The sequence below is a fragment of the Leptonychotes weddellii genome, chromosome 9, assembly GCF_054177405.1.
Source record: "Leptonychotes weddellii isolate Sample4059 chromosome 9, ASM5417740v2, whole genome shotgun sequence".
In the NCBI taxonomy this organism is placed as follows: Eukaryota; Metazoa; Chordata; class Mammalia; order Carnivora; family Phocidae; genus Leptonychotes; species Leptonychotes weddellii.
Window position 1 is genome coordinate 20,802,416 of NC_138377.1, and position 14,561 is coordinate 20,816,976.

Here is a 14,561-nt window from a genome sequence, read left to right on the forward strand (position 1 = left end):
AAAAGGAAGTCAGCATGAACCAGAGGAGTCAAAAGAGGGATGAATCTCTGAACTAGCAAGAAGCTCTGGGTGGAGTGGGTGGATCATGCAGCATCAGATCCCAGTTCTGAGGAGCATAACCCAAGTGAAGTATTCTTTTTTTTTTCAAGATTTTATTTATTTATTTGACAGAGAGAGACACAGTGAGAGAGGGAACACAAGCAGGGGTAGTGGGAGAGGGAGAAGCAGGCTTCCCGCTGAGCGGAGAGCCCGATGTGGGGCTCAATCCCAGGACCCTGAGATCATGATCTGAGCCAAAGGCAGACGCTTAACGACTGAGCCACCCAGGTGCCCCCAAGTGAAGTATTCTTTTAATTTATTCTTTTTTTTTTTTTAAAGATTTTATTTATTTATTTGACAGAGAGAGACACAGTGAGAGAGGGAATACAAGCAGGGGGAATCGGGGAGGGAGAAGCAGGCCTCCCGCGGAGCAGGGAGCCCGACGCGGGGCTCGATCCCAGGACCCTGGGATCATGACCTGAGCCGAAGGCAGACGCTCAACGACTGAGCCACCCAGGTGCCCCTTAATTTATTCTTGATAATAGAAATCCAGCTCAATCAATCAGTCCATCAATCTTTATTAACTGTCAACTGAACTTAATACCTTTCCAGGAATACATTGTATTACAATAAATGAAAACCACCTGGCTAAGGAACATTTCTTTCCTTGCTATTGATTTCTTATGAGTGCAACCTATTCTTTGCATCATTTCTACAAACTACCTGAAAATTTCACACTCTAGGGGACCTTAAACAGCATGAAAGGGATTACTAAATAAGCCAATAAGATACTACTTAATAACCTGAGGACTGTGTGGTATTTTAGTTTCATTGCCTGATTTTATGACTTCTGTGAGCTAAAATTAAAATTCCCAAACCCATTATCACTGTAAGAAGCAATCCAAGGTTGTAGCTCATAAGCAAAATAGCTCTTTTCTTCTCCCAGATTTCTTTATCCTTATGGCTGCTCTTTTCCATCAGCAGTAAAGTAGGGGATAAGGGTTGAAAATGAAAGAGCTTCATTAATTTCAAATATCAAATTACTGAATGACTCGGGCCTTCAATGGTGTAGTCCTGCTTTTTAATTATTAGCGGTAAGAGAAAGCACACTTTATAATTACCTTTATTCTAAAGTTTCTATAAAAGAATAATGACCAAGGGAGGCAATACACATTACTGTACCCTCAGTTCTGCAGTTCTTTATGACGACAGCTTTGAGGGCATGCAATCTCCTGGGAAAATAAAAGAGATTCACGGTGCAGAGAGAGCTCGGGGTGAGGTCGCCATCTAGTGGCTGCCATTCAAAACATGCATCACTGGGCTGCTGGGCTCAGCCCCAAGGAGCTAGCAAGGGATGTGGGAGTCCTGCAGGCTCCTGTCTGCATTAACAGCCCACAGGGATTTCTTGAATAATTAATTCAAGATGGCTGAGGGTTCTAAACCATATAACCATTTTTACATCTCTTTGCTCACGTTCATTAAGTAAAGCTAAGTTACCCTTCAGACATGCAGAAGAGTAACCTTACCTCTCACTACAAAGGTGTCTATGTACATACAACCGGTGGGTTTTGGATACTTATTATGGTTCTATTTGACTTCATTTTTGACGGGAGAGGGGTGAGTGTTGTAGTCTTCACTAAAATGTACTCCTCACATTACCCTAATGCATCCCCTTGTATTTTTCCCATATCATAATACAAATCATTTTCTTATGATGGATTGTGAATTCCAGCAAGTAGCCTGATTTGGTGACATCACACAGACATGGATTTGGAGCTTAATTACACAGCTCTTTCTAAGTGCCATGTCCTCTTAAGTAAAATAAGAACACTTATCTTTCAAGGCAATGGGGAATTACAGATTTAAGGAGCTGATACATGTAAGACGGCTATCCCAGTATCTAATGCCTACTGGGCACTGGATATATGTCTCCTGCTCTTCCTCTATCTATAGACTCTTCTTATCTACAGACACACACACACACACACACACGCACATTCCTACCTACACGCATATATACATGGCTCTCTATAATTCCAGACTCCAGAATGATAGAAGTTCAGGCTCATGAATATAAAATTAAATTATAGGACCCCAAATTGCAGAACCTTTAAGCTGGAGAGGGCCTCAGCAGTAATAGGATTTCAGATTTAAAAATGAGGAAATGAGGAAAATAGTTTTATCATATCTGTCCCAATGGCAAAAAGTATTTTAGTTACAATGACTGTATTAAATCCCAGGGATCCTGACTCTAACTTGACTGTCTTATTCACAGAAGAATCTAGAGAGAGTTTACACCACTGACTTCAACTGACAAAGACCAGACATGGTAAGTGACTTTTTCAACATCTGGCAGAGCATTCTCCAACATCTGGCAGAGAATTCGAGTCAGGGCCCAGATCTCCTGACATCAACAACATTCTACATAATACTCCATGCTGCCGCCAAGTTTTCTTCTCCCATATGGACAAGAGTTCTGCCTAACAGAAGTGCACTGCTCTGGAATGTTAGAGTATAGACTTATTTGGAGACAACATGGAAGGTGCCCTCTCTCTTCCACCTTAGACCTCATTAAATTACCCATTAAATTGTGGCCAAAAAGCTACCTTCATAAGCCACTCCTGGTTTCTCCAACCCAAAATGATAATTTTCTCTTCTGACATGACAATGATAATCTTACCCATCCATGCTAGAATCTCATTACATACTTTTTGTCTTATTTTCAAATGCCTGGGTCCTATCTAATCCACTAGATTGGTTAATTATTTGAGGAAACAGATAATCTCTTGTGCTTCCTTCTTATCTTTTACATCCTTAGCACACTGCTGATATGAAACAGGCTCTCAAGAAATACCTATTGCTTATGTGAAAGCTCTGAATGTTCCTTTATGTATGGATCTATCCGTTCATTCATCCGTTGCCCTCCTAGAATGTGAATAACACCAAGTCAAGGACTGGCCTATTTGTTCACTTCCCTATTCTCAGTGCCTTCTAAAGCAGTACTCAGTACAGGGTAGGTACTCTATTCATAACAATTAAATAAATGATGAAATAAATGAATAATTACTCAGCCCCTTCTAAGTAGCCTGTAGTGATCTCAGTACTTACTTTTACCTGTAATGCTCTGAATTTCTGGTTTACCCATCTCCCTCCCCTAGAGAGTAAGTCATTTATTGAAGGAAGAAACTGGTCATTGGGAAGATGATTGATAAGTGATTTTTGAATAAAGGAATAATAAAGGAGCTACAGAACTCTACATCTACTCTCCATCTACTCTATGCCTAAGGAGAGAGACCCATCAACATACAATGACAGTAATGGGTAAATTTTATAATACAGATCAATGAAAAGGGATTATGAAACTAAAGAAGACCTTCTTAGCCTTACCTGAGCTTGTCAACGAGAACATGTCACATGACTTCTGTTAAGCAAAATAAACATGTTTCAAAAAACCTTTTGCTCGCTGAATGACCCAGAGGATGACAGGAGCAAAGAGAGACACATTTCCCTACATAGAGCTGTACTCACCCTCAGCCACATCATCATCCACGGTTAACTTAAGGCTTTTTCCTCTCCGCACCACCCGGACGGTGTGCCATTCATTGTCATTGAGCTTCTGCCCCGCATACAGGGTCTCAGGTCCTTTGCCTAAGGACGATGGTAAGTGCCAAAGTTAGAATCAATTCTGAAAGCAGCGATTACGGTATCAGAACTGTCAAAGCCACACTGACGCACAGAACCCAGTAGCATTCAAGGAATCATATGCACGCCCCACCACCAAAGCCCATCCCAGTTTCACTGCCCCAACAGGATGTTCCACAATTGTCTCCAAATGCAAAAGTCTCAACTCATATGGACATTGGCAAAGCAGTGAAAGAAATAAGTGCCCTCCTTTGTCTACAGAGAGAAAGTTCTAAAATGCCAAGAGCAGTAATTATAAGAAACAATAGTCAGCCATCATTTTGTTTCCCAAAGTCTTAGATTTCAGATGAATTTCTTGAAGATATAGGAAATTCATCATTCATTTTTAGAATCATTTGGTCACTCAGGCATAATACACCAGTCTGGCTTTTGGAGAGTATACATCTATTGGATGAGAAAAGAGTTCTGTAATATATACTCTTAACTTGATATTGCCATTAACCCATGGTCCTATCAGAATTCAGCAACCATAGAAATCACAACAGTAATCATCATAATAATAATGTTGAGGTCTAACCCCCATGATAAGTAATGCTCCTGAAGGGAATGTGAGGGGCCCCAGACTTATTGTTCATCATCCTCCAAAAAGATCTAAAGATCTAAAAAATGAAATAATGTAAAATGCCAAAATCAAACGCTTTTAGGTCAAAAGAATGTTCAGGAGAAGGTGCCACCAGATGAAGGAATAAACCAAGTTGTCTCAAAAGATCCATGATCAAAATGCTCAAGAGGATGTTCAGGTGTACCCTAAGAAAAATCAGGTTCAACGAGGAATTATAGTATTTAGGGGCAGACGTGGCAAGATAAACACTGAGGCATTAAAAGAATTTGGTTAGTAATGGGGGGAAAATGTCATGTTTTGCTCAGCACTAAACTGAGATGTAAATTTAAAAGACAAAGAAGATTGCATAGAACCAGAGAACTTAGACCAAGTTCCAAGTTCACTATGTGGATAGCTGAGCCCATGCAGAAAGACCCCGTGTGAGTCTTCCTGGATTAGTCAAAAACTATGTAGAAAGCCCTATCTCTGGAAACAACTTGGGAAAAAAAGATAAAATATGTAACTGGCCAATATATTCCTATGATATTATGCATCTGAAATATTTCAGAATACACTTGGATCCAACATATAGGAACACAGTAGATGCTTTAATGAGCACTTGCTGAACAACTGATGTCTACATAGGTATTTATTTCTTTGGAAACCATCAACTAAGGTCAATACATTTTTATCTAACTAATTTTGAAAGCTCTATTATATAGATTTCACTAGCCACTCCACCCCCTCTTCTGCCTCCAAGACTCCAAAACAGTATTGTATAAATTTAGGGAAGAAAATTAAAAAAAAATAGTATCACTTGGGTAAATATCTTCTAAACTAGGTAATTTTAAACTGTACCCTTTAATTCTGAATTATTAGTGTTGCTACTAAATGCTCTTTATAAGAGTAATGATGGGGCGCCTGGGTGGCTCAGTCAGTTAAGCAGCCAACTCTTGATTTTTGGCTCAGGTCATAATGTCAGGGTCCTGGGTCCAGCCCTGAGCCCCATTAGGCTCTGCACTCAGCACACTCAGCAGGGAGTCTGCTTCAGGATTTTTCTCTCTCTCTCTCTGCCCCTTCCCCAGCTCACTCTCTCTCTAAAATAAATAAATCCTTTTAAAAAAGAATAATGATAGCAGTTGAAGTTTGGGGAAATTTTCTTCTTAAAAATAAAGATTTTCAAAGTAAAAAGGTTTCTTTTAATTAATATGTATACAATAGATCATTTGTATTTTTTTTCAGAATGTACCTATATCCCAAGTACAATGCAAATTCATAAGAATCCTAAGAAATCAATGAAGAAACTTAAAGTGGACCAAATGTACCCCAAATTGGGTATGATGCCATGAGATCAATGAATCTGAAGGTAAAAAAAATTCTATGATAAACCATTTTATATTCAATTTTAGCTGTTCTTTGTGAGTATGCCTGTCTTACTATTATCTAAAGCATATACATTGTAACAGAATATTTCCTACATCTCACCTCATTAGATAGCATTGTTCATTATCTCATTAAATTCGGGTCTAAGATTGATGTTAACACTCAACTTTACAACAGCAAACCGTGCAGGCGTTGAGAGAAAATGGGCCACATCATGTGGGTGCTTTGAAGCAAGAACAGATGTTCTCAGAAGAAACAAATCTGCTGTTGTTTTTGTGTGTGTGTGTGTTCTTATCCTCTTTATTCTACATGCAAATGCTTCAATAAGAAAGGGGAAAGTAAGGAAAGACGTAGGAAACATAGGCTATATTGTTAGAAAGACAGGCTATTCAAACATCTATAGGTAGCATCTGTTCTTTAGGCAGTGTTTGCACATCACTTAATTTTTATGATCGGGGACAAAGTAAGAGGGAGAAATACTAACACCAACATGGTGACAGTTAGCGACATGGCCATATTGGTGTCATATTAGTCATCGGTGTAAAACAAGATTTGCAATCAGCCCAGTGTGTTTTAAATGCTGCTGACGTTTTGCAGGGACTTGGAATTTTCTTGTGTCAAATTCAAACAAAAATATTTAACTATCCTTTTGACTCTAAAACTTCAGGATGTGATAGTCTACAACCAAACATGTGGGAAAAAAGACCTGAACACCCTCATGCCCTTCTGCTTGGCTACAGTTGCTGTCTCCAACCCCAATAATCCTCGTGACTCTGCCAGGAGAAAAAAAAAAAAAAAATCCATACCCGTCTCATTAAAATGGTAGGGAAATGAATATTATCCAATATTCATTTTCAAGCAATAAATACAGAAATCCCAGTGAGCTTCCGAAAAAGTTTCAGCCTCCAAAAGTGGAGAGTCAATGGCATTTATCTTTAATCATGCCAAAAGGTCAATGCATCCCTACCAGAGAGAAAGTGATGTTTAAACCCAGCTGGAAATGTAGGCAAACAGAGGGCAAGAACAAATCTAATTTGTAGCCTAAGCGTAAAACCGGATTGATAAGTAATACAAGATGTAGATACAAGCTGAAAGTTAAAACATACAAACCATCTGGTTTTCAAAGAAGGAGGATTTAGTCTAAGGAAGACTTCCCTGGCCGATTCAAGCACAGAGCCAGTGAAGCAGCATCAGTTAAACAATGAATGTAAAGATAAGGATTAGACAAGGAGGAGAAACTTTTTGTTGTTGTTGTTGGAATTTAAAATGGAACTGATAGGACTTTAATTTTTAAAAAATTTTTAAAAAACCTCAGAGCCATTAATTTTCCTCCATTGTCCTTTTTCTTTTTTGTAGCTAGGAGAAATGTGATCTGTGATTAGGTACATACTGGATGTATCTAACAGAGGCATGCTTCCTTTTATAGCTTAACTAGTAAATATTGATCACACACACAAAAAGAAATCAACATTTGATTCCCTTTAGGTTGCTTAGATCATCACTGTTTGATCTAAATACAGGAAGCTAATAACTTATCTGACACCCTATAGCTGAATTTCCCAAGTAATGACCTCTGTGACCAGAGTAAAGAAGCAAAATCACAGTTGAAGATTTCCGGGATGCAGAGGTCTGTAGAAGCGAGTATTCAATTGTATTCAAAAGAACCTTTAATGAATCTTTTGGGTGATACCACCCAAATTCCCATTCTTGACCTAGTCTCACTGCAAACTCATTTGGCATCATCTCTTAGTTAAGACTTGTCTCACCAAAGATGATCTAATTTTCTGATGGACATGGATAGAGAAGGAGTCATCACAGATGAAAAATACAAGATTTATTTTCTTGACCTATCCTACAGTAACCCTGTGGGAGGCCTATTTCTTTAAGAAGCCAGAACTAATAGTAAAATCAAAGTGAAAAGTTAGGAGAAAAGCATTCTTTGGGAGAGAAATCATTGCTGATTGCTTGGAGGAAGATGACGCTCAGATATTAACAGATTGTTCCCTTTGAGGGGACAGGGAATGGGAGCGTATGGGGAAAAAATCTGTATTTGGGTATCTCTAAAGGCACACACCTTCACAAGGTGGACTTTGGCTCTTCATGATTTTGAACCTACTTAGTTGTTTTCTTTTTATTTTTTGTTGTTGCTTTTTGGTAGACTCTTCATAGAACATGAATTTGTTATTCCCCCCAGGAGCAACATAACCCGCACAACTATAAGATACCCGAATATGCATTAGTTTGTCAATAAATTTCTAAAACCTGCCCAAACCAACTAAACCAGATGGTTTTGCTCATACACAGGGAGTAGAAATTCCTTCCAACTGCCACAAAGTATTATCTCCAAAAGTGGGTGGATAAGACTGGAAACTTACTTTGCTTGGGGTCAGGGGACAGGGGTTAAGGGCACACTCTCTATACCATAATCACTTTGCTTTACTGGAACATCTTTCTATTTGTGCAGGAGAGAGAAAGAAACAACAACTTGATTTCCCGTGGAACTGTGTTTCACATGAATCAAAATTTCTACAATGCATAAAAAAATATGAAATTCACTCCCTTAGAAAGGTATAGCAAAAGGCATGTGATTATACATCTAAATGGCATGATAAATAAATACTCGAAATGACTGTGTTAGGTTTAATGAACACCAAAAAATATTTAAAAAGAGAAAACTTACCTTCATTTCCACCACCACCCTAGGTTAGGCCAGCTGAGCTATGACAAAGCCTAGCTCAGCTAGGCTGAGAGAATAGATTAGGCAATTAAAAGCAGGGGTGAGTAGGGCAGTGGGACTATAGACTAAGGAGGGTGACCGAGAAATGGGAAAGAAGCATCTCATTTTTTATCCAAAGCAGTTTCAGGTTCTGGTTGTTTTCTTCAGGTTGACAACCCAATGGAGAATAAGAGGTGTTTTGTTTTTATAAACTCATTTTTTACAAGATTTTATTTATTTATTTATTTGACAAAGAGAGACACAGAGAGAGAGGGAACACAAGCAGGGGGAGTGGGAGAGGGAGAAGCAGTTTTCCCGCTGAGCAGGGAGACCGATGTGGGTCTCGATCCCAGGATCCTGGGATCATGACTTGGGCCAAAGGCAGATGCTTAACCGACTGAGCCACCCAGGCACCCCTAAACTCATTTTTCAAAAGCATTCATTTTCTTTGAAAAAAAAATTTAAATCGTTTACTTATAGAGGCAATTTGGTGAAACACCTCAAATAGGTCCTTCCATTCTCACTGGAGTCCTCAAATCTCAGAAAGGGCTGTCACTTCCAACAACAGAAGTGAACATAGGAAGTTTTCTGGAAGTCTTCTGTTAAGAAGTCTCCCAGCAAGGTGTGTGAGAAAGATGAGTGACCCAGTTATTCAAGCTGAGTACATGTATCCTCCTGGAGACCCTGCTTCTCGTTAAAACCCACTAAAAACACCATCAATAATTACTGGGCTTGAGCAAGTAAATGGCCCATCAAGCCTGCCACATACAAAATACTCATCTATGGGCTGCCATCCCTTTTCCTTGGGCTCATCCTCCACTCTGCTAATAGAGCACTGTTGCTAACCTCTGGCAGCGTATCACAGAGCAAATATTAACTGAGCAACAATATGGGATCAGGCACCATGCCAGGGTGGAGGATGGGAAGGAAATGAGACAGACAAGGTCCCCCTGCCCTTACAAAGTTTACAGCCTGGTTGGGAGAGGGTAAGGAGGAAGGACAATACCCAAATGAAAGACCATGAGATCATTTCAGATGGGGTTGAGTTCTATGAAGAAAATGAAACAGGGTGATATGATGAAAAGTAATTTGGGTGGAGAGTGGGAATGGAGGGTGGGCTACTTTATTACGAGTCTCAGCAAGGCCTGTCTGCGGGGACTTCTCCACTCTTGCCCTGAGTATGTGGTTGGATGGACAGCTCCTAAGTGAGGTGGTCAGAGCAGGCTTTTCTGCAGAGATGCACTGATAAGGTGCCAGACGTGCAGATATCTGAGTGATGGGAAGAGCAAGAGCAGAAGCCCAGAATACGCTTGGCATGTTAGAGGACCGATGATAACAAAAAACCCCATTGTGGCTGGAGCTGGTACCCAAGGGAGAGAGTGTGGTGGGAGAGAAGGTGGAGGAGTAAGCAGAGGCCAGATCCTAAGAGGACCGAAAGGACATGGTACAGAACCTGAATTCTCTTCTAAATGCATCTGGGAGCCAGTGGGAGGTTTCAGGCAAGGGGATCCTATGATTTAACTTAAGTTTTAAAAATCATTCTGGTTGCTATGGGTGCACTGGATCCAAAACGGCCAATAATGGAAACAAGGAGATCTCGGGGAAGCTGCTAAAGGAAGGAAATGATGGTGACTTGGTCTAGGAAGGTAGCAGGAGAAATGGAGGTGGTGAGATTGGGGGTGCATGTTAGAGGTGAGGTCAACAAGACTTGAGATTGGTTTGGAAGGTAGACTAGGGGCAGGAGAGGAATTCACAGTGACTCCTAGATTCAGTCTGAGAATGCAAGTGGTCAAAGCACCCTTGACTGAGAAGGCAGAGATTCCAGAAAATTTAAGACATGCCTGATCCTACCAGCCAACGGAGCTTGCTTCTGTCCCCTGCACCTTTCCTACACAGCATCAATCACACTCAGCACCAACTCCTGGCAGCCTTCTACTGCTCAGAAGTGTGGCTCAAAGTTCACTGACTGCAAGATTTTCTTAGCACGGTGTTAATCTGCATCTTGGGCCACCACTGCCTACTGATGGCACAGGGTTACTAGGCTCCTGCTGTCTTTCTTACCCTCCCGTCCCCTCCCCTCTCCTTCCTTCCTTCCTTCCTTCCTTCCTTCCTTCCTTCCTTCATTCCTCCTTCCTTCCTCCCTCTCTCCCTCCCTCCCTTCCTTCCTCTCACCCTTTCTTTATTCTTGCATGCTTTCAGTTATGTGTGCTGGCCCCTGCTTGGGACTGGAACAAGATGTGTGCCTAACGTGACAAAGCAAACCCTGGCAGCCCATTCAGTTGGATCTCTAAATTGCGATCACAATGTAAAATGAACCCTCTCATCTCAGCTAGGAGAATAGCATCTCAATTTTGAAATGGAATGAATCCAGGGCAGATATCTCTCCAAAGGAACAAATGACTCCACAAAAGATGAGAAAGAATCCTGCCCCCAATTTACTGCCCAAATCTCTACCTTAAATCATAAATTTACAGCATTGCTTAGGAGTGGTGAGCTGAGGACAGGCTCAAGATTTCTTGTGATAATCTCTATGAAGCCACTTTTCAAAAGATGAGGGCAATTTGCTCAGGGATAGGCAGAAAGATGTTTTTGTAGATATTGATTCTACTCGTTTAAAAAAATAAAAACTTTCTAAAATATACTAATACTTTCCCTACCATTATCATGATATAATTAATACAAATCAAGCTGCTCTTGATGATTTAAAACATTATTGTGCCTTAGGGTCTTTCTGACTATGTGATCTTATTGTTTAGCACTAAAGACACAGATTTTGAAGATGATGGCAACTGAGCTAAAGAGATCTGAACCAAGATATGCACTAGAACCTGCTCCCCTAATATCCTCCTAACCAATGCCTATTGAAGCCTGTTTCCTTCTGAATCGACTCCTTGGTAATAAAAAACAGAATAAAAAAATGTCCAATTATGAGTTGAAAGGTATAATTAATCCTAATAATTAATATTTTGCTGTAAATAGGAATTAAGGAAGGCATAATATATACATCTTCCATTACTCCTCTTTTGTAGACTTTCACAACTTTCCTACCTCCACCTATCCTTTCCTGGTGCCCAACCCTCCCAGTTGGGAGTGTGTGCCTCTCCAGTAACTCAGCTGCATTTTTCCTCTATAAATCATCACTCTGTCCCTGCTATTACAGATATACATATACATTTGTTTATATTCACTGCCTCCATGTCTGTGCCCTTTGAGGGAGGACATGCTACCTTTATAATCCTCAGCAACTCAGCAGAGTACCTTACACCAAGAAGATGCTCAGCATACTAGGGAAAAAAAAAACTAGTAGAAGAATAAATAGAATTAAATTGACTACATGTCAAACTAGTAAGCAGGTTGAGGGAGGGAGAAGAAATGCAAGAGGAGCAGGAGAGAGTTGCAGACTGTATTTTAGCAATAGAATAAACTGGACCAATTTGGGAAGATATTCAGCACAGTAATAAATACATATAACTGAATTAATGAAATTGGATGAAAAAATAAATGACAGTGAATTCATTGAGGGTGGAGGAAGAGAAAAAAGAGGGAGTAGAAGAGGTTTACATGTTGCATTTTGGCAGCTGAATGATTTAGGCACTAATTCCTAGTTCATCTTGGAGCTAAAAGACACCATATATAAATAGATAAAGACACTACTTTTCATTTTAAATATATTTTTTTCCCAGCCAGAAAAAAAATACAGTTTTCTGAGAAACTGGTATGAGGATGAAAGCAACATTGATAAAAAGGTACCAGTTACTCTGCATACATGATCTTATTTAGTTTCCCAGTATGAAGCTGATATGGTTTCCCTCAGCTATGCAAAGAAAGAGGTAGCACAAAGTGCCACAACCTGCCAAGGTCATGCAGCTACAGAACACAGCCCCCAGTCTGTCTGCAAAATGTCTCTGCTGCACTTTGTTCTCGCAGCTTCATTACGGGTATGCCCCTGGGCTGACCTCGTCTAGAGATGTGAGGAGGAACACAGTGAGGGAAGGGAAAGGACATGGGAGAAGCGGGAGAGTACAGTGAAATAATAAACAGAAAAATCTAATTTTGGGGATCAGTGAAAAGTAGGACCTGATTTCACCTTTTTTTTTAATTTACTTCTAAGACAAGGGTCAAGCCCCAACCTAGTAATAGAGCCAAAAGAAGGTGAAAGGTTATATTTGAGATGAAAGTGGAGGGTAAATAGATCATGTCTGTGTGCCCCTGCAGCAGACACTTGGGGCCCTGCATCACGTCCCCTGGGCCAAGCTCAGATTTCAGCCATGGCAGCAGTACCGCTGTCGGCCCACACAGAGCCCAACAGTCCCCATCTCAAGTCAGGGGCGCCTTCATTGCCTGCACGCAAGAGCAACCAAGTAGTGGAAGGAAGGTGATGGGGCTGTCAAACAATGGGAGGGACTAAGCTAACAGATTAATTCCCCCAAATCTGTCATCGGAGTGGACAATTCTTGGAGGCATTCATTACAACACCCTCCATCTCCCCCGCATCCACTTGACCCACAGCAGAAAACTTAACAATGGATACTCCCATTGGTGTTTCTTCCTCCACTGATCATCCTCTCTGCTCCTTCACTCCCACTTTTGGGGATCCTGCCCAAATAAACCACCTGACCCGAGTCCTTGTCTCAGGCTCTACTCTCAAGGGAACTCAGGCTAAGGTGACACACAGTGCTTGATCATTTCCTCCTTAGTAACTCAAACATTACAACAATCTTGTGAAGTAGGGACTATCAATGCTTATGATAAAATCCAGAAAGGTTAAGTGACTTTCCCAAGGTCACAGGCTATTAAATCATGAAACTGAATCAAGAATCCTGGCTTCACAGATGGAACTCCACAGACAGAGCTCTCCCCATTAACTTCTAGCTTCCTAAAGTCTATGAAGTCCAAAAAGAACAGAAAACAGTGGTCTGCTATCACCATTAAGGAGGGGCTATGGTTGCAAATTACCAAATACTGACCAAACTCTTGAGGTTTTGAGGAAGTGCATAGGTCTCTGAGGGAAATCACCAGGCTCTCCACCATGAGGATCCATTAAGGACCATGGAGGGTTTTTAAGAAGGTGAGATCACCATCACTCTTAATTAGCTTAGGTTTATTCAAGACAGAAAGTAAGAGATATGGTCTCCATAGCCAGAGTCCCTTCAGGCTCTATGTTGCTAAATCATCACCATATCCCATATGGGGAACTTTATTTTAGATAGAAAGATACAGTCACTATGTTTTAAAAGATCCCTGAGACAAAGAGCTCTGTGAAATGGCATTTCTGTATCAACACCCATGTGTGCAGCACCTCCTTTCCACAATAGAAAGTACTAGATCTGAGGTAAGAATGGAAAAGGAGTGATATTTCTAGCCTATCTCCTTGGGATGATAATTGCAAGGTCTTCCGGCTTATGAGACTCATCAGATGGCATTAGCTGATCACCCACTGTGAACAGACGCAGTTGCCACACAGGATGGCCCTGTCACCTGGGTGCACCCTTTTATCCTCTTAACATCTGCTTTGTGCAATTGGGGGATCCAGGAAGCTAGATTAGCAGAACAATCACTCTATTCTGGCCCTAGCTCACTAAGACGATGATCCTTCTCCCTCTTAAAATAATATGTATGTAGGTTTGAAAATATGAGAAATTATAGCTCTCCATCTCACTAGAAATATCATCTCTTTATGGTACCCACTAAAATAAAACTTGCAAGACAAGCACATAGAGGAAAAAATTAAAACCAGAGCGTTAATAAAAATAGATCAAGGATATTTTAATTCAAATGTATTTGTCTCCCTTGAAGTCAGACTTAAAGGCAACTGGTTCCTCAGCAAGTGTGGCCTTGGGCAAGGCATGCGAGTGGCTACCTTGTCAAATGTGACTGATTTCCATGTGCTGTCTTTACAACTTTGTGCAATGGTGTGGATACAGCAGGGAAGTGAACTTCAGACTGCTGACTGTTCTATCCATGCACCCTGAATTCCTGATTAAGCTGAGGGCATCAAGTAGAGGAACTGTTCCTATTAAACAGGGTGAAATCACCACCCCTCTTCCAGGTTGTATAAAGGAAGATGAGTTTAACTGAAAAGTCCTGTACCTACTACAGATGCATTGTAGAAATTTCTGAGGGTGCAAAGATAAAAAAAACACAAGGAGCTCAGTCTCTGGAAGTGTTCCACAAATAAAA

At 40.6% G+C, this 14,561-nt stretch overlaps 1 protein-coding gene across 9 annotated transcripts in view; it reads right to left on the reverse strand.

Annotated features, from left to right (window-relative positions):
- Positions 1-14,561, reverse strand: part of NRXN3 (neurexin 3) — a 1,456,830-nt gene that overhangs the window by 797,072 nt on the left and 645,197 nt on the right. For all 9 annotated transcript variants that reach the window (XR_014148330.1, XM_081830134.1, XM_081830131.1 and 6 more), the window contains one exon: positions 3,568-3,687. Coding sequence is in view for 8 of the 9 variants with exons in the window: in XM_081830134.1 (XP_081686260.1) it covers positions 3,568-3,687 (120 nt within the window). In the remaining variant the exon portion in view is untranslated. The remainder of the gene's footprint in view (positions 1-3,567; positions 3,688-14,561) is intronic.